Below are 26587 nucleotides of genomic sequence, written 5' to 3' on the forward strand. Positions count from 1 at the left end.
ATTGTGAAAATTACTTCAATTTTGCTTCGTCTTATCAAGGTATATCAAACTTCGGTGTACTCGTAGGTATTGTATGCGACAGAAAAGGATATATCCACGTTTTTTTTTTATTTCGGTCACAGGAGTGAAGTCGAGAGTAAAAATTATTTTCGATTTCATTAATTATTGTCGATTGTATAATCGACAAAAAATTATGATAAAAAAATAACGGTCCATTCACTATGATTATCTATTTTATCGTATGCTCATAATCATCATATCAGCCCTTAATTGTCCACTGCTGAACATAGCCTCCCCGTTGCGGGGTTTTACCACGGTTGGCAGGCGGGTCGGCAACTGCAGTCAGGCTTTGCAGATGTTTTAAGAGGGACGCTGCTGTCCATCCCTCGTCCGCCCTTAGTCGCCTGTTACGTGTTCTGTGACGGGATCACACGGAATATATTGTCATATATTGTATATAAATAAATAAATAAAAATTAGATGTTTTCAAATAAATACAATAAAAAGTTGGCAGCGTTTTATTAAAACGATCATTTTTTTTTTATTAACTTTACAACCTTTACAAAAATAAAAAAAAATCGCGTTCTCAATTAACCTCTCAATAAAACGTACAAAAATACACTCTTTAACATTATTTACAAAAATACATATTTACATAACGCGACATCACTGCAATGCAATAAATAGCGGCGGGGGCCGGTAGAGCCTAGGCTAAGCTACGTTAGTATCACACGAGCACGGTGAGCCGCTCGGGCGGCGCGAGGCGCGGCGGCGGCGGCTCGGGCGGCGGCAGCGCGCGCTTGGTGAGCTCCTTGTCCCGCGGCGGCGTGTCGTTGCGCGCGTCCGCGTTGTGCGCCTTGTACAGCGAGTGCGCGCGCGGCAGCTCGTCGGCCGGCCGCCGCGCGCGCGGCTCCTCGCGCAGCGGGTTCGCGTACCGCCGCAGGTTCTCCTCGTTCTGCAGGTTGTTGGACTTCTCCTCGTCGCAGCGGCGCGAGCGCTCCGCGGCGGCGGCGGCGGCGGCGGCGGCGCGCCTGCGGCGCACGAACAGCGCCGCGCCGCCCACGGCGGCCAGCAGCAGCAGCGCCACGGCGGCGCCGAGCGCGAGCAGCGTGGCGGGCGCGGGCGCGGGCGCGGCGGGCGGCGGCGCGGCGGGCGCGGGCGGCGCGGGCGGCGCGGGTGGCAGGCGCAGGCGCAGCGCGGCGCCGAGCAGCGCGTGGTGCGCCAGGCGGCGCCGCGCCACCAGCTCGCTCAGCGCGCGTACCGCCGCGCCCAGCGCCTCCGGGTCGCCCTCGCCTTCCGAGCTGTCCTCGTCGCCGACCCACTGAAATTCCATTTTACAAATTATAGTTCCAAGTTTTTTTCGTAAAATATATTTATAAAGGCACATACTAGACTTCGTTTGAGCCACCAGGATGAAAAAAGGTCTAAATTGAAGTATTACTTTTTATATGTCTGTATGACACATATAAAAGTTACTAAGTACTCGTATTTCAAAATTCATAGTGATCGGATTGTGATAAGCAACGGTTCAGTAATGTAAATAAATTATTTATCTATTTATCTAACGGCTCTAGGCAGCTTAGAGTTAACAAACAAACATACTACTGCGCTCTTAGTAGGAACTAGTCAACATGGTAAACGTTAGTTTAACTGCTCTGCCGTTTACCGAGTTAATTTTTTTTAATCGATTTAAAAAAAAAATAAGACGGAGGTTCTCAAGTTAGTTTTTTATTTATGTTTGGTATCTCATAATACCGTCAATTGTTAATCAAATCGGAAAATCCTTTTTTTTATGAGAAGAATATATTTATAAATTAATCTCATATTTTTTTTTATCAAAATTGGTTCTGTGCTTTATTTTTAAATTAAAATTATCAGTTTTAGTACACGCCGATATAGTAGAACGTGGAATAGTGGACTTATTGTTGCAGTCGGTGCAACGGAGTAAAAAAAAAAAAAAAAATAAAGGGAAAAAAATGAATAAATGAGTCACCAGCGCGAGGTCGAGCGCGTCGTCGTGGTCGGGCGCGAGGTCGCAGAGCAGCACGAGCGGCGGCGCGGGCGGGCGGCGCGCGGCCAGCGTGGCGGCGAGCGCGGCGGCGAGCGCGCGGCGCAGCGCGGCGCACGCGCGCTCGACGTGCGCGCCGCGCGCCAGCCGCGCGCGCGCCAGCTGCAGCGCGGCGCGCGCGCAGCCCGGCGGCGGCGGCGCGCGCGCGCCGGCCAGCACGCCGCCGGCGCGGGCAGCGCGGGCGCCTCCACGCGCCGCCCCGCCACGCGCCGGCACTCGCCCAGCGGCGCGCACGCCGCGCGCAGGCACAGCGCCGGCGCCGCCGGCACGCACACCTGCCGCCGCACCGCATTATCACGATTGCATTATCTATACTCTATACTTATAATAAATCTGTAGAGAGGTCAATTCTGTACATGAAATATATTTCTAAAATAACTATCAGGGGGTGATTAGTGATCGATACTGATGCCAAAAATGCAATCAGTAAAATTTTTGTCTGTCTGTCTGTCTATATGTTCGTTATAGAAACAAATACTACTAGACGAATTTTAATGAATCTCGGTACAATTATTCTTTATACTCCTGAACAGGTTACAGTATACTTTTCATCACGCTACGATCAATAGAAGCAGAGCAGTGAAGGGAAATGTTGAAAAAAAAAAAAAAAAAAAAAAAAAAAATGAGAGAAGTTACTCCATTTTTAAGCTTCCGTCGCGTGTGCAGCCTTAATGGCCACTTTTTAAAATGTAGAAATGTCCACCTGTACGTAGCCGGGACGGGCCGCTAGTTTTATATATAAAAAAAAAAAAAAAAAAAAATGGATGTGTTGCATTCTTCTACGAACAGATGTTTAGGAGCAGACACGCTCCTGTACATCATGTTTGCCGATGAAATCGTTCCTATCGAGAAAGATTGACTCGAAGTCCAGAGTAGACTGGATAGATGGCAAAAAAAAACTGGACAATGTTGGCTTATAAATTAGTAGAAGTTAAACTGAATATTTACACTGCGATATTTATACCTATTGCCCTTGTTGGTGTACCACTACCACTCTGCTCTGTTTTTCGGTAACTCAATTCAAATAAAAAAAAAAAAAAAAAAAAAAAAGAACGGCTCGATATAGATCGTGAAGAACACAGACTTAGTGATAGAAGGGTAAAATGACAACATATTTCGGGGACAGTATACGAATATCCTCAAACTGAAGGGTAAAATTTACAAATCTATTATAAGACCTGTCGTTCTATATGCTTCTAAATATTGATCCAAAAAGATAATCGTATAAAGACGAATACACATGACAGAGATGCGAAACTTGAGATGAATGTGTATGCAGAGTGACAAAAAATGAGAGAATAAGAAATGAGTATGCACGGCGAAGTCTAAAGGTTGCACCAGTAACGGAGAAGTTAGAAGTCATAGAATGTCTTGATATGGTCATGTCATGCACAAAAAATATAAAAGTGGGTGGATGAAAAAAAAAGAACAACCGAAGGAAAGGTAGCTAGACTGTTTGAAATATGACATGCATAAAAGAAGAGAGAGCTTGGAAATTAAAATTAATAGCGATAGGGATAGTTAAAACTGTACTGTAAATGTCTACGTAGGCTTCATATTATAATTATTATAAAATATTTCTTTCTTTTTTTACTCACATTTTAAAGTCGGGGATGACTGACTAATTTTGTACTCAATAGAAATTTAAAGTTCTTTTTAATACTTAAAGTATATATGTATAAAATAATAATATTAAAAGTCACCTCGTCTGTTCGGCAAGGCTGGGTATTTAGCGCCAAGCAGTCAGGCAGACCGCACCACAGGCGAGTGCAAGTGGGAACTCCGTCCGAGCACCAGCAGGCGTTGCACCCCCACCACCAGGTACCGTTGTCTGAGCCGCAAGTGCCCGGTCCGTCCTCCCCTCCGCCCTCGACCCCGTCGCCGCCATCACCGTCGACCCCGTCTACTCCGAGTCCCGCGATAACTGCTGGCATATAATGGAATAGTGAACGGTTTTTTAGTCTCGTCTGTCGGCATATAAAAAAAATCTATGATAATACGATAGGCACTTCCTATCGACAAGCGGACATCGCACTCACGTTCTAGACAGCGGCGTGCCGCCCTATTCGGTGGGGACGGACAGATGCAGCGAGAGCCGCGCACGGCGTCGACGGCGCAGGTGGCGGGCGGCGGGCACGGCGGCGCGCACTCGGCCGGCGGCGCCGCGCGCGCCGAGCAGTCGTCCCCCGTCCAGCCGGCCGCGCACTCGCACGTCCACCAGCCGGCGCCGCCGACGCACCGGCCGCCGTTTCGACATGGCGCCGACGCGCAGCCGTCAACGGCGCGCTCGCACCGGGCGCCCGTCCATCCCTCGCGGCAGATGCAGGTCCAGCCCTGCGCGGCGGTGGGCACGCAGGAACCGGTGGCCGCGCACGTGCAGGCGAGCGCGGAGGGCGCCAGCGGGGCGGCGGGCGCGCCGTCGGCGGGCGGCGCGGCGGATGGTGTGTCGCATGCGGCGCCCGCCCAGCCCGCGGCGCAGGCGCAGCGACGACGGTCGCCGTCCATGATGCACGTACCACCGTTGGCGCACGAGTTGTCGAAGCACCTATCGTTCATATCCAAATGTACTGCACACGTTTTTCCTGCAAAACATCAATACTTTAAACTTACCAAGTAATATAAGCAAATATCTGTATACATATTTTACAGTGAATGTACGAAATTTAATTATTATTTTTAAGAACAATAGAATACTAAGAGTATTAAGATAAATGTAAAAGCTAAATAGGTAGTTTAAAAAAAAAAAAAAAAAAAAAAAAAAAAAAAAAAAAAAAAAAACTGCTCACCGGTCCAACCTTCATGGCAGGCGCAGGCGAAATCGGCAGGTCCATCTATACACGTTGCGTTGTTGTGACAGGGGTTCGCAGCACACTTATTAATCTCTGTAGAAAAAAGAAAATAAGAGGTCGTATGATTATACTCTCGACTCTCGATGCTAATTAGAACAACGTCACATTTAAATGTTAACTCGGACGTACCACGTTCACACCTAGCCCCGGTTAGTCCCTCCCGGCAGACGCACCGCGCGACGCCCGCCAGCTCGACACAACTGCCGCCCGCTCCACACCCGTGCACCGTGCAATCGTCCGCTCCTGCGCAGAATACATCAGCGGTTATTGTAATGAAACAGGAGCCATGAGGTGGCGCGGCGGCGAGGGAGAGCGTGTACTCACTTGCCGTGAACACACGCCGCTCCTGACACGCACGGCTCACTCTTTAAGTGTGGAAACGAACTCCATTGTATTCACAGTTAGTCATCGTACCGATAATACGTATTCACTGTTTATCTATAAAATTAAATAAAAAACGAGAATGACAATATTATACATGTAGAGCACTCACGATCTCTGGCAGCTCGTTGAGTGCAGTTCTTGCCGGTCCAGCCGGGCGCACAGTGGCAGTAGTAGTCGCTCTGCGCGGTGTAGCACGCGGCGCCGTTAGCACATGGTGATCCCGCGCAGTGGTCGCGGTCATCCTTGCAATGTAGGTATGACGCATAATTTATTGTTGTTCAATAATAAAACAATATACAGCAAACAGATATACCAATAAACAAATAAGGAAAGGAAATAAAATAATGAAATTAAAAAAAAAATATTATATATCTTTATGCAATAACAAGGAAGAACACTCACCGGACAGTAGCGTCCAAAACAGGAGGACAGCTAAAAAGCAGAAGTTGTGTTAGTAGTGGTTAGTGCGAGTGCGGCTCGATCCTGAATATGTGGTTATAAAAATATTATGAGTGTCGTATTAAAATATTAATAGGTAACTTCAGAAAATCTCGTCATCATTGTTTACCTCACAGTCAGTGCCAGAGAAGCCGACGGGACAGATGCACCGATAGGCATCGAGCAAGTCTACGCATTCGCCCCCGTTCCGGCAGGGGCGAGAGGCGCAGTCGTCGATGTCGCGCGCGCACGTGCGACCCGCGTAACCCGCCGCGCACGCGCAGTGGAAGTCGTCCACGAGGTCTATACAGGTGGCGCCGTTGAGGCACTGGCCCGTGCAGTCGTCTACGTTGGTTTCGCAGTCCCGGCCGGTCCAGCCGGCTAGGCACGTGCACGTGTACCCACCGCCCGTGTTGTTGCACGACGCCGCGTTTATGCACGGACCGAGCGCGCCCTCCGCTGCACCGCTCGTCGCGCACTCATCCACATCTGTAGACAGACAGTTCAACTAGCATAAAGTCGTGATATATAATATTAGCACCTTTGTTCTACTCCTATTTCTGTCGTGAAGCAGTTGTGTTTAAATGTTTGTATTTCGGTTTGAAGATGACGATGATAATAGGGATACTATTTTTAGCAACATATAAAAATCGTAAGTGATGTTTATGTGGTGGTAAAGAGAAGCACGCCGGCTCACCATCGGAGCAGGTGGGTCCGGACCAGCCGGGCGCGCACTCGCACGTGTAGCCGTTGAGGCGGTCGCGGCAGGTGGCGGCGTGCAGGCAGGGCGCGCTGCCGCAGTCGTCCTCGTCGCGGTCGCACAGCACGCCGGCCCAGCCGGGCTCGCACGCGCACGCGAAGCCGCGCGGCGCGGCCGCCAGCGAGCACGCGCCGTGCGCGCACGGCTGCGGCGCGCACGGGTTGTCCACGCGCTCGCAGTCCACGCCCGAGAAGCCCTCGGCGCACGTGCACAGGTACTGGTCCGGCGCCGTGTTCTCGCACGTGCCGCCGTGCTGGCACGGCTCGTGCGTGCCGCAGTAGTTCAAATCTAAAATCCAGGCAGTTGCACATGTGTTGCTGTAGCGCACCATCCAAAAGGAATATACTCACTCATATAGTATACGAAATATGTAAAATTATTTCATACATTGTATAGGTAGTTTTAGTGTACCTTGATCACACAGGATGCCGCCCCAATTGGTGTCGCAAGTACAATCCCAGGAGGAGCCGTTGCAGTAGCCGTGTTTGCAGCCAGGGTACGGCTGGCACTGGGAGCACAGTTCACCGCGCCATCCCGGTCGGCAGCTACAGTAAGCAAGTAAAGCCAGCTATTTTATTGATCTTCGAATAAATATTAATTCGGAAGCAAATTTTCACGTGAATCACTGCGTGCATCACTAGCACACGGACAGTTTACTCGTTGGCCCATTATTAGTACAGGTATATATATATATATATATATATATATATATATATATATATATATATATATATATATATATATATATATATATATATATATATATATATATATATATATATATATATATATATATATAGGTACTATAAGCAAGTGCTTTGAATTACAACTCACTCGCAGTCTCCAGGTCGGTCGCACCGGCCGTGTGTTGGATGGCAGCCCTCTTTGCATACAGCTGCAACAAAAGTAATTTAGATTTAAATGACATTTATTTATTTATTTATTTATTTATATAATAACACTTTGTTGCACCAATATTACTCGTACATGAATTGTTGAAGAATTTTCAATTAGCATAAAACAAGAGGCGGTCTTATTGCTAAACAATTATTTAGATTTTTTTTAATAATAATAACAATATTTAATGTCTAACTTACTTGGAGTCTTAGTACCCTGTAATTTAACTGCCATATGTCAAATTTTTTTCAATCAAAATACAGTCATGCAACTATTGAGTTACTTCATTACAGAAACGTGAGTAGAGCAGCAGCCCAAAGAGACGATATTGTACAAATCTCTCTCTCTCTAGTAGATGGTTATTATAAACTATGTAAGGAGTATGTAAGGAATGGAAAGCGCGAGAGTGCAACTCACGTTTCTCGCAGTTGTCGCCGTGCCAGCCGGCGAGGCAGCGCTTGTCGCCGTCGGCCGAGCAGGAGTAGTGTCCGAACTTGTCGTCGCGCGGCCGGCAGAAGGTGGTGCACGTGGTGTTGTAGTAGTTGGGCTGGCAGAGCACGCGCACGCGGTACGCGACGGCGGCCGCGGCGCCCGCGTGCCGCAGCGCGTGCCACTCCGCGCCCGGCTCCACGATGCCCGACCACCACGCCTCCTCGATCAGCCCCGCCTCTGCACAACCACACCGACCAACACACTCAGCATTGTGTTCTCCAGCAGCACGCCACTCTGGCTATTAACAGCTTTAGTTTCACGAAGTGTGTAATCGTTGCATTTAACTGTCATCAAAAACTTACAGATTTTTTAAAGAGTACTCTAAAACATTGAAAATTCTTCGATAATTTTTTTAATTGACAGATAATTGCGAAGTTGTTACATTTCATCAAAATAAAGTGTTGAAGCTCTTAACACACAAATTCGAGAGAATTGATATAGGAACGGTCCATCTACATTTATTTACGAGTATTATAATTACCATATTTCAATCAAGAACCAGGCAATAGACGTAATTTAAGTAAAATGCAACACTTATTTTTTTTAGAATCATAAAAATGAAACATCTGTTGATACTCTTATCCCCTTACACTACCACCAAACAACAATCCTACTATACTTATTATAAACGGGGGCTTTGTTGAATGTACTACTCTTTTTTTACGCTAGTTTTTATACTTTTTTGCGCAAAAAAGTGTATTTGAATTAAATTTGGTACACGAATAGGTTGTATTCCTACTTAACAAATTGACTTGAGCGAGATAGCTAGCAGGGTATAAACATCTGGTATTTAAAGGATTTGTACATACTACAGAATGTAATAACTATCAAATAGGCTTCAATAAGATTTAAGTTTACAAAAGTCTGCAGGTGGGTGTGTTCAGTTGTTGACTGAACTAAACTAACTAACTCACCCGGGTCCGTGTACTGGTGATCGTCGTACGCCTGGAGTATCAGTGTAAACGAGCGCTGAAACAAACATGTGCCGAATTAGATAACGGGGACTTACGCCTACTGTACACACTGTCATTTATTAATATAATATATACATATAATACCAAAGTGTAATAGTAGGTATGAAGGCACTGCATTTTACCTATAACATGCAAGACATGCACTTTTTTTTTATGGGTGATAATGGTATGGTAACCCCGCCTGCGCTAAAGGGATATGCTGGCGGTGCACCAGTGAAGGGTGATAGATGAGAATGAAAACAGGCCAGTTAGCCCATCATGATGAATTCATCAGGAATTAAGTCATGCACTTAGGCTTGAGGTCGTAAGGTATAGCGTGGTTCTTTTGAGATTGTACATTTTTGTCTTAGGTATAAGAGTCGTTCTCTGCGGGTTCTATCTGTCTTGTCATTCTTAAGAATTAAGGTAAACGAGCGATGTGGTATAAGCCTACCGTCCAACGAAAGGAAAAGGGCAGCGCGAGCGTGTAGAGCGGCTCGGCGAGGGTGAAGGAGTCGGTGCCGAGGACGGGCGAGGCGGCGCGGCCGAAGGAGCAGGCGCCGGGCGCCGCCGCCGACTGGTACTCCTTGAGGCACAGCTCGAAGCGCGTGGGGCACGGGTGCACGCACGGCCCCCCCGCGCCCGCCTCCGCCGCCCCCGCGCCGCTGCCGCAGCACGCGCCCGACGCCGTCTCCAGCCGGTAGTTGGAGAACTCGAGGATCTGCAGCTCGAACACGCCCGCCCCCGCCGCACGCTGCGCACACGTACACGTTATACATAACAAGGCACATCATAAAGTAAAAGAAATATGTTTTAATTCCGCGTTATTGTTTCGTTGTTGTAAGTTTTTTTTTTTTTATACAGTTTAAAACAGTAAACCAACAACTGACGGCCCACCCGATGGAAAGAAGTAACTTTATGAATTAAAAACAATTTAAATAAAGACAATTTCAAATAGGTACCGAAACTAATAAGTAAAAATGAAAAAAAAAATGCTGAATTTAAATTTCTAAAGGACGATCAAGTGGTGGTAGGTGGTGGTAGTACCTATAATAATAGATCTAATTATTAACGCTAGATATAATGTAAGGCTCGCCTGTTGGTCGTGTCGAGTGTTAGTATGGTCGGCTCCTCCCCGTTATACCTACTCGTACCTGATGGGTGCACTTGTACGTACAGTATACCTACATATCTACCGTAAGAAAGCTTGAACGTTGGCTGCGGTAAAGCTTCATGTAAAATAATAATGTTTTCTTTTAATATATATTAAATATTTAATTGTTTAATAAAAATCAATATTACCTACTAAGGAACTATCATGAAAGTAAATCAATTTAGTTAGAGAATTCTCAAAGGAAAAGTTTTGTTTGTTTTATTTGAAAAGAAAGACCTACTTGATGGCCCAATATCGAGAAGAATACATAACACATTTTAACATAATTGTAAAACGTAGGCGTACTCCTACGAGTACGCCTATGTTTTACAAGTTTTACCGCTGTACCACGTAGGTACATAGGTACAGCGGTATAAATATAAACACGTGAAGGAAGGTAACTTTACTCATGCAGAAACGATCCTCGGAGTCCCTCAGAGTAGTGTTCTGGAAAAAGGAGAGGGCCTTTTTCTATTTAGTGTAAATGATTTATGACCTAAACATAACGAAATACTTCCTTGTAATATTTGCAAATGATGCGACCATGTTCATTTCAGATAATAGTAGTAATAATAAAATGTTTGTTAATAAAATAAGCGAAACATTAAAAACTTAAAGTTAATTTTAGTCAAACCAAATTTGTTTACTTTTATAACAATGATTTTGTTCTTTTTTTGAATAAAAATCCACGATTGTAATACAAAAATCGAAGAAGTTAATGTAAATATTTTTTAAGTGTTAGGTACCATAGATTGTCATCTTACTGGAAATCAAAAATAGATAAACATAATAAAAAGATGTCAAGTTATATTTATTATTACGTTCTTTCCGTACTCGTGGAAAACTTTTCAACTAGTGTTGTTGGAGCCACTTATTGTGGTAATATGTGTTCTTTATTAGAATAGGGAGTTAAATATTGGGGGGAATTCTGTAGCGTCGACCTCTCTACTCCAAAAGAAATGTCTACGTATTAGATATGTATGTACAGTATGTATTCAGATGAAACTGTAAGAAACATATTTAGAAATGAAAAATATCTCACCCTGACTAACGCATATATTACGGAACTGCGTGTCTTTGTTAAGAATAATATGAGATATTTTATTAACAAATCTGACGCCCGAAGTAATCTGCGCAGTAAATACGAATATGATGTGTCTACCAACAGTAAATAGTTATGCAATGAATGCAATTGTAATGGGTATTAAAGTTGTTAATCATCTTCCCTTAGACTTTAAATGTCAAGACCTGCGTATTTGAAATTAAACTCAAAACTAGGTTTCTTAATAATGTTTGTGAATACTGAAACTCATTAATTCAATAATAATGGAAACAAAATTATATCTACTTGCCTTGTATTTATATAATTTTTTGTTTGACTTTGTTTCTCTTTTTTTTAACTTTTCATCTGTAAATATATTTAATATTTTAAAGTTTTTTACTGAATACAATTAATTTCATAAATATAAGTAGTGTAGTATTTATATGTACGTAATATTGTAAGTAGTGTATTTTATATTTTATTTACATTTAATTATAATAAGTCACCTAATTACATTTTAGTAATTCTTTATTATATTATTTGTATTGCCAAATAATTCTTATTTATTTTTAATTATGTAATATTAGGCATATTGAAAGGTTTGATAATTATATAATTGCTAATTACCGATAGGGTATAAGTTAACTAACTAAACCTAACTGTTGATACTAATGTCAAGTGCAAAGCATTGTTTACTGCTATATGTGGGTACACAGTTAGTAAGAACATTCTATTTTATACTTACTACATTTTATTAAAACGGTTTATGGTTTTCATAAAACAAATTAAATAAGCTCGCAACAAATTAATGCCACGTAATAATGTTATTATCACATATTTGATAAAAACAAAAGGAACATTGCACTAGTAGGATTAAGATACACTTTAGATTTTTGAAATTTAAATGCTAGCAATTTTGAGGTTATATCGACCCAATAAAAAAAAGTATTAATATACAATTGTATATACAATTAAATTGTATATACAATTAAAATACGGTATTGTAATATTTTTATGAGATTGTTTTTTTTTGTATACTATCATATCAATTCCTCTGAATAATAACCACTATTTAGAGGAATAATTCTTTTTTTTTATTTTTTTTACTAGCTGACTCGACAAACGTTGTTTTACCATATACTTTATTTCGAGAACTAAACATGAAAATTTATTGTATTAGATTTATTATAATCGATTGCTATCTTGTACCTAATCCTTTTGCGGTATATAAAAATCTCGATTAAAACACAGGGTACATCCTAAAAGCGTGAAAATTTGAATTTGTCTGTATTCAAAGTCGGGCAGCTCGAATTGTTGACGATCGGCGTCTTACTGTCCGGCTCGACCCACTGGAACTGCGTAGAGATGTTGCATCTCTGTGCATTTTCTACCGAATTTATCATGGGGAGTGCTCTGAAGAATTGTTCGGATTGATACCTGCTGCAGATTTTCACCATCGTACAACCCGCCATAAACTAAAATTTCATCCCAACCATCTGGACAAGTGGCGGTCCTCCACCGTGCGTTTTTCAAGGCACTTTCTCCCACGCACAACCACTCTTTGGAATCAACTTCCAGCAGCAGTATTTCCGAACCGATACGACAACATAACCTTCAAGAAAAGAGCATATTCCTTTTTAAAAGGCCGGCAGCACACCTGCAATGCCGTAGGTGTTGTGGGTGATCATGGGCGGCGGTAGTCACTTACCATCAGGTGAGCCGCATGCTCGTTTGCCCCCTGTGTTGTAAAAAAAAAAAAAAAAAAAAAAAAAAATTTTCAATGCAAAAAAATAATGAAATAAAATAAAATTTGAAAAAAAAATTAAAAAAAATTTAGGGGTGGGTCACCCTTATTATTGAGAGGTATGAAAAATAAATGTTGACCAATTCTCAGACCTACCCGATATGCACACAAAATTTCGTAAAAATACAGGTAAAGCAGTTTCGAAGGAGTTTGGTAACAAACACCGCGACATGAGAATTTTATATATTAGATTGAATTCAGTTTAGTGTAACGGTAACAGTGCTGGTGCGTACGCGCACGTGCACGCGTACTAACAAAAATAACGTTAACCGTTAGCTACGGCAGCCGGGGCGGCGCGCGGTGGGCGGGGGGCGGGGCGGGGAGGGGCGCGCGGCCGCCCACCGCGCACACGCCCACCGCACCACACCGCACGCCCACAGCGCATCGCGTTATACTAATTTCGATACGTTCAGTGTTGTGAAGCGAAAATGTAGCGTGTCTATGCTTCATAATCTATGTCACATGACAATAACACTGGACTACACGGAAGTGACAGTTTACGAGGCTCTCACCATTATTTTTGTTTGTTAATGACTTTATTTTTTTATTTTTTTTGTATGTGGTCTAACTGCCATCTTCTTTATTGCATTATCAAGTCCACATTAATAAAGAAAACAAACCACTTTACCAATAACAAATTCCAAATTGAACATAGTGTTTAACTCTGGTTTTATATTATAAAGAAATGTCTGCTCACTTAAGATGAAAACCTTTTGATCAGTTGTCTGGTCGTGTACTTGTTTATGCAGAACACGAAAATCTATTATTCTATTAAATGAATATTAGGTAATATTGGATACAATGAATATAAAGAGAATAACATGTTGATAACATTAGTGTGTGCATAGGTACGTGCCTAGTTATTAAATCAACACGGAATTATGGAAGAAGTTGATTAATAAAAGATTTCCTTTAAAATCGCTCTAAGAAAAAAAAAATATCAAATAAAATACTAACCTAAATTACTTATAATAGTTAGTCTAATAATTATTCGACTGTAAAGTCGACGAATGCTTCTATCAATATGATAGAGATTATAGTCGTGAACATATTATTTTAAATGAGTACTTACACTTAATAACCACTTACCTACTCGTAACAAAAAATAAATATATAAGAGTTTAATGGTGACAAAGCACACTGAAGTACGATGAGATATTTTGTACACACGCCTTACTATGGATATCTATATATATATACCTGCCTACTTATTAAAAACATTCGAATAACAATCCAAAATTGTGTCTACGACTAAATTATATATATTCTTTATTGCAGTAAAACATACAGTAATAATAACAAATAAGTAACAAAGCAAAGGTGAACTTATCTCTAGAAGAGATTTCTTACAGTCAATCTATCGTACATACATATGTATATAAACCCACAAAAATACAATATAATATATACATATCAAATAAAAGAGAACACAGTGATGACAATCTTGTAATCAATTATAGTAGTAAAGAAAGTATTCAAGCGAAATTAGAAAGAAAATATGATTTCAATGTTTTCATGAAGGAATTGAATTTTACTTCATAATAAGCTATTTTTTTGCTTACAAATAAAGTGCAAACTTTAATATAAAATCATCATGGGAGTTCGTAAACCTCTACGATAGGTATCTACTCGTACTACGGGTGTTCCACTCGTCTCCAGCCTTTTATAGAAAAAGCATTTGGCGAAGCACTTAGGATCGTGTAACCACAAAAGTTTAAATAGCTCTAAAAATATATAATTACAAAAATACACTACAGGAATTTTTCAATGAGAAAATTTAATTGTATTTGTATCTATTTGTTTTGTTTTAATGTAATAATATTTTATTTTGTGCTAATCGACTATGCATGTATAATATAAAATTGTAGTTATATACTTTATGTAATATTTATTAATGTGATTGCTGTGCCCTTCCAGAGTCCATGTTGATTATTTACCTTGACATAGCAATAAATAATTGAATTGAAAAGTAGTGAGGTCACGAAAATGCAGACGAATTGAAAATTGAAACTTACTTAAGAGAACAAAAGGAACGATCATAACGATTGCACCTTACACTACTATATTATATAGACACAATAGACGGCCTCTACTTAGATGTTTCGCCAAAATCAGGTTCTCGCCATTGTCGCATTAGCATTAAATGCGTCTATACTCGTATGTGACAGCACCAGTGATTTATTATAAATAATACTTGCTCGAAAAAGGTTTTGTTGATAATTTGTAGATACGACAGGCATGTGAACTGTATTGCAAGGTCTAGACGATCTCTTAGGAATATTTATTGCTATTTCACTTAAGAGCTCGAGACAGTCGACAACATTCGTTGTGGTCTAAATCAAATATATAATATCTAAAAGTTCTAAACATACAGTTATTACTCATTAGCTATGTGAGAGAAATGTGTATTGTGAGATTAAATTGAAAAATAATGATAAAATAACCTTTTTTTTTAATACCACTGTGGTGGCAAACAAGTATACGACCCACCTGATGGCAAGTGGTTACCGTAGCCTATGAACACCTGCAATACCAGAGGTATCACGCGCGCGTTGCCGACCCTGAAGAAACTTCTTTACCTCCTTTTTGAAGAACCCCATGCTATCGATTATATTTGAAAGAACACGATGCACAGTGCATAATGATACGAGTATGTACCGCTGCTCATCGTTAGTGGTTACTTTGATTTATATCTGAGTGCAAGGTAAAATATGTTACTGTTTTTAAATTATTGAAAATGACAGCCATTTTAATTAACACATGTATTTTAATTTAATTTGTTTATAAATGTATATTTATATAATATATTGTTTCTAATTCTGTTAACGTATGAACCGACATCTTCCAAATTCATGTTATAAAATACATATAGGTATATCTGTCTATACTCTATGCTCTATCTGTTACATATCGAGTGCATTGTATTTTTATAATAAAACTTTATTCAGTTAAATTCTAGTATAACTCACAATACATTCCAAAATAACGACAAAGGTTATGGGCCCAGCACGCTTCCACACTTCCACAACCAAATCAAAGAAAATCGACCTTACCTGAGAAATTTTTAATTCAATTACTTTACTTGAAACTTAGAAAAAAATTGCGTTTTATTCTAATTTTAAAATACACGTCTTACATTAACGTTGACTGATTAAGTCAACGTTAAATTAGCTGACAAAATTTTGGTTTTTCATTTTTTACCATATTAAGTTAGGACATCTGGGTACCTACGCTCTAATTATAGACTGGATTTGAGTGATATACGATACACAGATAGACTATGTATTTCAGTATACAAGTAGATCGACACAGGAGAGGTACTAGGTGGGTGAAAAATATGATCACGTCTATAATATTTGATGGGGTAGTCAACAGAATAATAGGACGACTAGGGGGAAAGGAATTATTAATAACAAGGATCTAACAGCTCCATTGCTAGCTATATATTATGTAAGGTCGGCCTCCACGCGGTTTCTCCTGAGAACCATCCTGGTCCAAACTCGTCATGGACACGATGGGCTAACTAACCTGCTTTCATCATAGTGATAGGTGTATTACTGGGGGGAAGGGATTGTTAATAATGGAGACTAAGACTAAGTTTTCCAATATACTCAACCAGGTCTACCTCCACGTGGTCCCTCTGGAAACCATCATGCTGAATACCAAGTGTATTCATCACGACGGGCTAACTGACTTGCTTTTTCATTCTCACCTATCATCCCTCACTGGTGCCTCACCAGCGTATGCTGTTAGCACGGGCGGGGTTACCATTACATTATCACTAATAAAAAATAAATAAAAATAGGACGACTAATATTCGATAAATATAATTGAAGAATAGGTAATATTAGGTTGATTTATAAATACATATTTACAATACACAGCCATGCAAGTACAGCTGCTTAACAGCAGATACACGAGTGGGGTAGTCCCGACCCATTTAGGTGGCCACCTACGCAGACTACAGAGTCTCCTGTGTGATAAACTTATCACAAAGAGTTACGATGATATTTGTTATACTATGTATTAAAGTTTTAAAACTTCTTGCTGCTTATGATATGTCCATATTATTCTATTAAAATTATAATTGTTTATGTTTGTGTGGACATTGGGACGTTTGTTACTCAGCCATGTAATCAGCTGAATGAATTTTAATTAAATTCGGTACGTGATCAGACTACATTAATGCAGACTGTAGGTATATGAGTATTTTATAGGAGGGGGTGGCCTTTTCTATGCTGGGACCATACGGCAACGGAGGTTATCGTAAGAGGCGACTAAGGGAGGGCGAGGGATGTGTAGCAGAGTCTCTCTTAAAACATCTCTACTGGAAAAACCCCCCAAGGGGGAGGCTTATGTTCAGCAATGGACAGGTAAAGGCTGATGATACGATGGTAGAGTATTTTATATCTACAACTTTATAAGTAACAGGTTTACGTAACTAATATAGACAGATATTTAATAAACATTACGTCATCAATAACTTATTGTTTAGAATTGACACAGCACCTCGCTCTCCGATGGTCACGAGTTCGTTTTCCGTTGTATATAAATATTTATACTCATAAATGTGTTTGTTTGTACAAACGTATGTACAGTCCAGGGTGTTCCCTGTGTATACAATGTGTTACCTGGCAGGTGTTCGTAATGCGATCTCCGCTTACTCTGCTACTAGATGACACCGTGTCAGTACATCCAGTTGTATTCATTTGTTTCAATTCGAATGCTTTTGAGGGAGCCTTGCGTTGTTAACAAAATTTCATGAACAACATAAACGTAACAATAAGCCAGTTCGAAGCAAACAAACATGAATGAAACAAACCTTTCGTGTTAAACAGATGTACCTACAATGTGTTTACCTCAAAAGAAAACTCTTGCGTTATAAGGTCAACGCGTATGTAATTTTTTAATCTTTGATTTATGATAAAGGTTTATTATTTAGTTAATAATTAAACGAATATTTTTGAAGTTTCTAATTCTCTCTGGAACAAATTGAACTGAGCTCTATTCAACTGAAACTGTAAGTATATTAAATATTTTTGAAACCATTGTTTATGGGTATAAGTAGCGGTGTGTCTCTCTGTGTGTAACAATTCACATAAAAAAAGCAAGACGAAATTTTCAAAGTAAAATAGCGAATTAGCCCGAAGGATGAGCAAGCTGAAGTGGCAATGGCTGGTCACATAGCTCGAAGAACCGACAACCGATGGGGAAAAAACGTTCTTGAGTGGGGACTTGTACAAGCAAACGCAGTGTAGGGCGACCACCACTTGATGGAGTTACGATCTTAAATGCATTGTAAGCAGTGAACACAAGTATTTCGGGAGCGTTTCTTGTGGCAGTTTATGAGGGAGGTCTATGTCCAGCAGTGGACAGATAACGGCCGATATGGTGATGATAGGTGAATTTAGAAGTCAATTTTAGTTTAGTTAATTTTTTAATTGTCAAGTAAACTATTGACTATATTTGATAATAGAAGGAGTAAAGAATTATGTGTAAAATTAACTATAATTTAAGGTTATTATAGTAACTATAGCTGAAAGAAATTACGGTCACATAAGATTCAAAAATATATATTAGAAACACAGTGCAGGACGACCCCCCAATAGATGGAGTGACGACCTCAAATGCATTTTTTTTATACAACTTAGAATGGCAAACAAGCTGACGGACCACCTGATGGAAAGTGGTAACTGTCGCCTGTAGACATGAGCAGTACCATGGACATAACAGAGTATACTGTTTCGCCCATGATACCCCTCATGCGTGATGCGTGCATGATTCCTGAGGACTCAGGTGTTATTCCTCTGTACCGTGTAAATTCACGCCATATCCCACCCTTCAAACCGAAACACAGCCATGCAAACACAACTGCTCCACGGTAGAAACACGAATGGGACAGAGGTACCCAAGCAATCGACTTTTGTACAAAGTCTCCCTCAGGGTGTCAGTGTAGGTGGCTTAAGTTACTGCCTACAATGTTGGAAGTATCTACTAATTCTACAAAGAAAACTCATAAATGGCTCGGGATCGTTCCTGTGGCAGTCTATGGAAGAGGCCTATGTCCAGCAGTGGACGGATAATGGCTGAAATGATAATATTTGAATTCATTGTTCATAGGATCATAAAATCTAGAATTTTGCTTCACAAGAAACAACAATGTCGTCGGTTACTCGCCGTACACACGAACAGACGTACGGACTAATTGGGAACATTCTTTTTTAAAGGTGCTTAAAACCGCAATTTTAAACTAAAATTCACGATCGGGACTTAACCCGACGTGATTACAAATAAATAGAACGTAGATATATACCTGATTTTTATTTATTTAAAGTTATACATTTCATATTAGTGACTTCAATTAACAAAAAAATACTAAACTAGGCGTTATCTTGCGGAAGTGTATATCACTGGTTATTCCATTATAATTATTTTGTTTGTTTCTGTCACCGTTAAAAAAATAGTTGAAAGTTGTAGAGTACAAAACTGTATTTATTTGAATTGAGTGGATATTAAAAGTTTACGTTCTCAACAATAGCATCAATTAAGTTTTCACAGGGGTCGTTGCGGTGTGTCGCCGCGCCGCTCCACGCCTCATATAAAAGACATCAACGAGCCACAGACATTTTAGAATTCAATTAACTACTTCTAATAAGTTATTACATGGGGGAAAGGGATTGTTAGTAATGCAGACCACTAGTCCCATTGCTAGCAATATACCCTGTCAGTTCGACCTGCACACGGTTCCCCCTGGAAATCATCGTGCTGAATTCTAGTTATATTCATCACGATCGACTAACAGACCTGCCTTTTCATTCTCCCGGTGCCCCGCCAGTGTATACCGTTAGCGCAGGTAGGGTTACCATTCCATTATAAAAAAATACCCATTAAAAAAAAAGCTATTGCATCATACTATAGTATTATTTATATTATATTTTTCTAGTTATTATTACATCATAACAAGTCGTTTCCCATGGCTCCGTCCGATTGAATTAATATAGAAAGAATCTTGTGCATTACGTAGGATATAACCGTGTTAGGATATAAGGGCGATAGAGTAACAAATTTACAAAATTTATATATATTTTCGCGTTTTAAATATTAGTATGATTTTAATACTAGATTCATAGTAATAAAGAACTTTCGCAGGAGGTTTTTTTTATACAACTCAGAATGGTAAACAAGCCGACAGCCCACCTGATGGAAAGTGGTAACCGTCGCCTATAGACATGAGCAGTACCATGGACATAACAGAGTATACTGTTTCGCCCATGATACCCCCCATGCGTTGCCATTCCTGAGGACTCATATGTTATTCCTCTGTACCCTGTAAATTCACGCCATATCCCACCCTTCAATCCGAAACACAGCCATGTAAACACAACTGCTTTACGGTTGAAACACGAATGGGACAGAGGTACCCAAGCAAACGACTTTTGTACAAAGTCTCCCTCTGGTGAAAGAGGTCGTCACTTACCTATTATTAGGTATTAATAATAAATATTTTTTATTTCAAGCAACTGAAATTATATTCAATTTTCGTGGAATTATATGAATAAATAGATGCTAATGATATTTGGTCTACATGTAAGTAAATACTTAAAATAAAAAAAATCGCTTTACGACTGTAAACGAGAGGATATCAATAATATTTTTAGACGTCCGGTGAAAATGTATTTTGTAGAGATTCAAATGTATGATTTTGAACACTGATCAGTTAATAAATAATAAAATACTGCGAGTTTGTGTGAGCCTCATATTAAATTTACAATGTTTTTTGGAGTAAATTTTAAAAATATTTTCAACAAATATGTGAACGAAGTCGGGTCGAGCTAAATAGCTAGTTATTAAAACGGTGTCGTAGCTTTCAAACAATATGTTAATGTTCGTTGTAAAATACGTACCGATCCTATTATCCACAGAATAGAACGAGCTTTTAATATGTAAGTAAATATCTAAAACTCGTCGTGTGACCGCGTGCACGGTGTGCTCCACGAACGGACAAACATCTCCGGCGCAAGTCAATACCGTTAATTATATTACTATTTGTTTTATATTTCCATTTAATATTTTAAACAAACATCGAGTTTTTACATCAGGTATTATAGTTTCTTTTAAAATTACAATCGTGTATTAGAGTTAGGTAAATTGTATGTTATAGTTGTGTTGTCTAGAGCCATACGGTATCGTCGTCATAACAATTTGTTGACGTCCCACTGCTGGGACTCCGTCTTCTTACGAGAAAGATTCGCAATTCACGATGGCCAGTCACGTCCACTGAATCTCAATAGGTCCTGAATTATATTCGATTTTTATTTTAATTTTTAGAATATTTACTAAACGATTTGCTACGGAACTGTGATTGAGTAATTTACAAGTGTATCAGATACGGTACAGCGGGTACCGTCGTGCCGACGTCATTTGTCACGACGAAAGAACAGTCGGAACTCATTGAAATAATAATAATAAATTTCGCGTACACATCGCCCCCGAACTGACCGCCACGTTATAATGTTTTACGAGGAACCGGACAATGAATATCCTGCAACCATTCCACTACACCCGAGCCGGAATCTGTTTACAAATGTTGGGATTTATTTATTTATATTTATTTTTGATGTGTCTGTGTCGTTACTTAGTGCATTTAATGTTGTAGATGTATATACTTTTTAAACCATACTTTTAGGGAATAGCATTTATTTATATTAACATCGAAAAGTTCATTCCAAAAGTAAGTAAATATTGTTTGTAGTAGACAAACGAGGATTCGAGACAGAAATAGAGAGAGAGAGAGAGAAAGAATGAGAGAGAGGAGAGATATTTAGAATGGTCCAACAAATTAAATCATGTCGTCTAGAAGGATTCAGAAGAGCTTTTTTCTTGAACGCTCAGTTAGTGGAGTTATCTTCCTGCCGAGGTTTTCCCTAATGACTATAGTACAACATAGAGTTACTCAAAAAGGACGTAATAAGGTTTCTTAAGGGTCGGCAACGCAGATGTGACATCACAACGTTTACAATCAGACGTGCCGTATGCTACCATAGTAGTATAAAAAACTAGAATTGAATTTATCTCTATTTGGGTTAGTCTTATGAAGTTCGTATTCTTTAAAGTATCAATATATTTTAATAATTGATTTTAATGAATTCTGTACTGTTTAAATATTGCAGATTTAGTAAGATGACGTGTAAGGAAAGCCGTATGCCAATTAAGCTGCGGGTGTCGGTATGAATGTATCGTGTCCGAAATGGACAAAGATATACATTTAGAAATAACACGACAATAAAATTGTACAAGCGGTCGTCAATTTTTTTTACATGTGTCCGGTACACGCGAATACGTGTGATGGAATACGTAATACAAAATGATAAATTTTTGAATACAAAATGTGTAAATTTAAGACTAAAATTGCCCACTTTAATCTTGTAAACGTTTTTGAAATAATGAATAAGTAGTTGAATATTAATTTTGACTCGAGTATTATACGTCTTTGTCATTCGAAATCTCCATAGTTAAAGTCACTTTCTATAATTTCAGAGTATTATAAAATTTTGGTTTGGGCACTGGTTTATCAATTTATTCTTTATTGTACACAAACATAATGTTAAGAACAGTTAATTTTAAACGTAATGTACAATGGCGAGCCCACTCTAATAAGAGATTTCTTCTAGTAAACCCTTATATGTAAATTAAATTGATATTTTTTAAAATAAAAATAGTCACTCGATTACATTACATTACATTATTATTCATATTGTAATATTTGCACTCATTTAATGATATTTAATAATGACGCTGTGGTTGCCTATAAATGTAAGAACAGTTAGATCTTATCTACCAGTGTATTGTATTGAAATGTTTCGCTGTATCTGTTGGTGATCCTATAAATAAATAAATTTGTGTACATTGTATATAAACATATTTGTAATATAAATATATACAAAGAACGATACAAACTACATTTTAATCACACAAAATACATTTAGTTCAGTATGACTTGTCAAGTTGTTTACGATAATTTTTCAGTCAACGATGGGCAGTCATCTATTGTACTACATAAACGTGTAACCTTAATAGATAAACAATGAGTATGTACGCTATACACACATGTAGTAATATCAGTATGTTTAACAATAACTTTGTGTTTATTTCTATTGTAAAATATGCTTTCTTCTATTTGTATAATATTTTATTGATAAATTTGATTTAATATTAATTGATCGATAATCGATGGGCAGCAGTGTCTCGTTTAAAACGTCACCAAAGCCTAACGGCGGTTGTTAACCCGCCTGTCAAAAATAGCAAATATTGGCAAAAAAACCTGAATTGAGAGAGGGTTATGTTTAGTAGGGGACAGATAATGGCTGATTTGATGATGTTGATGATTGATAATAGTCATTTTAGATCTATCACAGTATAAGAGTGTTCCTTTGTCAGATTGCTACTATATATACATATGTCGATCGTGACCGCTGTGGTTCGCCTTGTACTATTTGTACTGTACTATTTATCTGCGTATCAGTGATGGGAGCGACGGGCGACATAGCCGCGTGAACTGGTACGCAGTAACGTATCCAGCGGAGCCACCGTGGCATTAGTATGAGGACGGCGTCCGCGTACCACGTACCAGAGCGTTCCACACACCACACCATCGCCGAGTTGCGCCCCACCGCGACCGTTACCACTACAAACTGATCGTTAACACGCGTTTGGAAATTAAATAAGACAAATAAAATGGAACTTGCATTCCTTGGGATACATTTCGATTTACAAAAATCTCAGAAAATTTTATAACACTAAATTGAAGTAAGGCGCCATGTTTTTTTTTTTGTAAATTTTTAATGTCTTTTGCTGTAGTAATAGAATGAATAAGATATATATAAATATATTAATTGAATATAGATAGATAGATAATTTATTTGCATTACTTACAGCACACAAATTATAACAGATACAGATATATATAAGAAGCGAGATAAGAGAAATTATTAAAATAAAAATACATAAAGCCAAGTAAAATTATTCCTTTTGTGCCTGTGCTTTAACAATACAAAATGGTCACAACTCAGTTTATTGCTTTGCCCTCAAAAGAGCAAAGCACTGATATACTGCTGCGGCCAAAGGGAATAGGGTAACAATAAAATAATACTACCAGATTATCTATACAGTAAACAGCACTATGACAGTTCATCTAAAAATATAATAAATTAATAAATAATACATATCGATGAAAATATTACAAGAATCGATTTAATAAACAAAAAATTGGCGTACATAATAGGCATGTAGCGGAAATATTTATCACTGGAATGCTCGAGTGTGATCGAGACTGGCCTCGGGCAGTTTTTAATTATATTCGGATATCAGTACAGTTCTATTGTTTATTAATTTAGGTTAAAATATTAAACAGTCATAATTATAATGGACACAAAGATTTCTTTTTTTTTTTTTGCTAGGGATTCCGCGGCTGGCTTTTAGCCAAAATAGAAAATTAGAATTTTTCTGTTTTAAGGACAAAGCAATAAACCAAGTCGTGTTACTGTAATACACACACGACAAACAATGTATGTAATTTTTTTATTTTATTTTTCACTTATTTTGTACGTGTTTATTTCGTCGATGTGCTGCGAAAAATCACTAAAATTTTGGGCGAAACCTCTTTTTTTGCCCCATTTGGTTTGAAATACAATAATCTACTCTACTTTAAACAATATAAGCATTTTTTTCATATTTTTGAAATTTCAGAATATTAAGTACCAATTCTATTGGACCTTTCTCCGCGAAAACTAATTAAGTTGATTTTTTTATTTTATCTAGTTTAAACAAATAAACAGCTGTTGAATTTCATTCGTTACACGTAGTTTTATTAAAATGTAAGCTATGTTTTCTTCCTACAAATGTGTTTGATAGCATTTAGAAGCTATGTCGATTTTTACGTAAAAAAATATTCAAACGCGATTATTCTCAGAATCTGCTTTTTGTAATTGATGAATTTTCGCTGCATAACGACGATCTATGTTTATTGTTTTTTGTATGCTGTAAATACTACAAATAAATCACATATCTCGGTAACTGTTTGTAAATATTGTAGATACCTAAACAGTAGTAGTTTTCTAATTTATGGATTTAGAATCTTTAGATTTATTTTGTACTAGCGGCCCGTCCCGGCTTCTCACGGGTCGACATTTTTACATTTTAAAAAGTGGCCATTAAGGCTGCACACACGACGGAAGCTTAAAATGGAGTAACTTCTCCCGTTTTCTCAACATTTCCCTTCTCTGCTCTGCTCCTATTGATTGTAGCGTGATGGAAAGTATACTATAACCTGTCTAGGAGTATGAAGAATAATTGTACCAAGTTTCGTTAAAATCCGTCGAGTAGTTTTTGTTTCTATAACGAACATATAGTCAGACAGACAAAATATTTTACCCCCTGATAGTGTTATTTTGTAAATATATTTCATGTACAGAATTGACCTCTCTTGAGATTTGTTGTAAGTATAGATAGATAGATAAAAGTAGATAATCTGTTATATATTTTGTTGCGTATTCTCTGTATTTAAAATTGAGCTTCATATATCAAGTTAAATCATTGCTTACAAAAGTTTATTTTCATGCGGCTGCTATAAGAAAAAGAATAATAATACCTAATGTTAACAAATTATATTAGTTTAGTGCTTTAAATATTCTTTGTTTTGCAAATTTAACCGATCTATTTAATGTCAATGGAAAACACCAGCGAGAGATTTTCAAACTTATGTTGTTTACAGTCAGCATACGTTGTACTCGATAGTACATAAATTGATTTATTTACAATACATATAAAGTAAATAATGCACTTATAATATAAACGACTGGTGCATAAACTTATTTTTAGCTTTGTTTTACAGCTGCATGCCCTGTTAGAAGTAATTTGATCGTCAAGTTGGATTAAGGTAGAGCAATGTAAATAAATGGTCGCTTGATTGATTGATAATCACGTAGAATATAATAGAAAAGTTATGAGGTACTTAGGTATCGACCAAATAATACAACTGCTGTTTATACAGAAAACGAAGCAACGAGTGCGACTCAGTTTATATCATTGTGGTGCATGCTATCAGTAGCTGGCAGTTCGCGCAATTGGCTTGCTTTTTAGGGTACGTTTAGTGCATATTATGTGTTTGAGTCACGTGCATCATGATTATAGGATGTTTTGGGGCTGTCACCCCAGCGGATCTTATTCAGATCTCTGGGCAACTTCTTAATAAACTGCTAGTGGGAAAGATTCAGTTCACAAGAGGTTTGGATGTTCGCGTGACGATGTGACGATGTGGCGATGTGACGCAGATGTGATGTGGCGGGGTGTGGAGGGTGGTGGTGTGGTGACGTACTCGCAGCAGGCAGGCGAGGGCGAGGGCGAGCAGCAGCGGCAGGTGCCGCGCGGACTGCACTCGGCGCATCGGGTCAGCGCAGCGCAGGGCGCCGCCGGGGCGCGCGCGCCTGCCGCATGCCGCCACGTGGTGGCGACCGTCGCACAGCTCCCGGCTCGAGCACACTGGCACACACACTCGACACTGCACTCAGACACTGGGGCACGCTGGCGGCGGCGCGTGCGATCGGCGCGATGTTCGGCTTGGAACTGCCGGCGGCGGCGCGCCCCCCCGCCCGCGCGCCGGCGGCCCCGCCCCGGCCCCCGGAGCTTTTAATCCCGCGAGCACTGATTTATTTTTATTGCAGCGTGCAGTTCGCTTCGCTCGCCGCTCGCA

The 26587-nt window shown here is 39.4% G+C and overlaps 1 protein-coding gene across 1 annotated transcript; it reads right to left on the reverse strand.

The window, feature by feature from the left end:
• Positions 1–504: 504 nt before the first annotated feature.
• On the reverse strand, positions 505–26472 carry LOC113519854 (protein jagged-1a-like). Its single transcript, XM_052900610.1, is given in 17 exon segments — positions 505–1321; positions 1994–2217; positions 2220–2343; positions 3772–3992; positions 4108–4650; positions 4855–4950; positions 5047–5160; positions 5411–5543; positions 5704–5733; positions 5870–6228; positions 6437–6787; positions 6911–7044; positions 7334–7394; positions 7814–8065; positions 8803–8857; positions 9296–9595; positions 26213–26472. Coding segments are annotated over 17 exon segments (3660 nt in total). The 5' UTR covers positions 26282–26472; the 3' UTR covers positions 505–727.
• Positions 26473–26587: the final 115 nt, after the last annotated feature.

This window comes from Galleria mellonella, unplaced genomic scaffold (assembly GCF_026898425.1).
Source record: "Galleria mellonella isolate WM207_F2 unplaced genomic scaffold, CSIRO_AGI_GalMel_v1 utg65, whole genome shotgun sequence".
Lineage (NCBI taxonomy): Eukaryota > Metazoa > Arthropoda > Insecta > Lepidoptera > Pyralidae > Galleria > Galleria mellonella.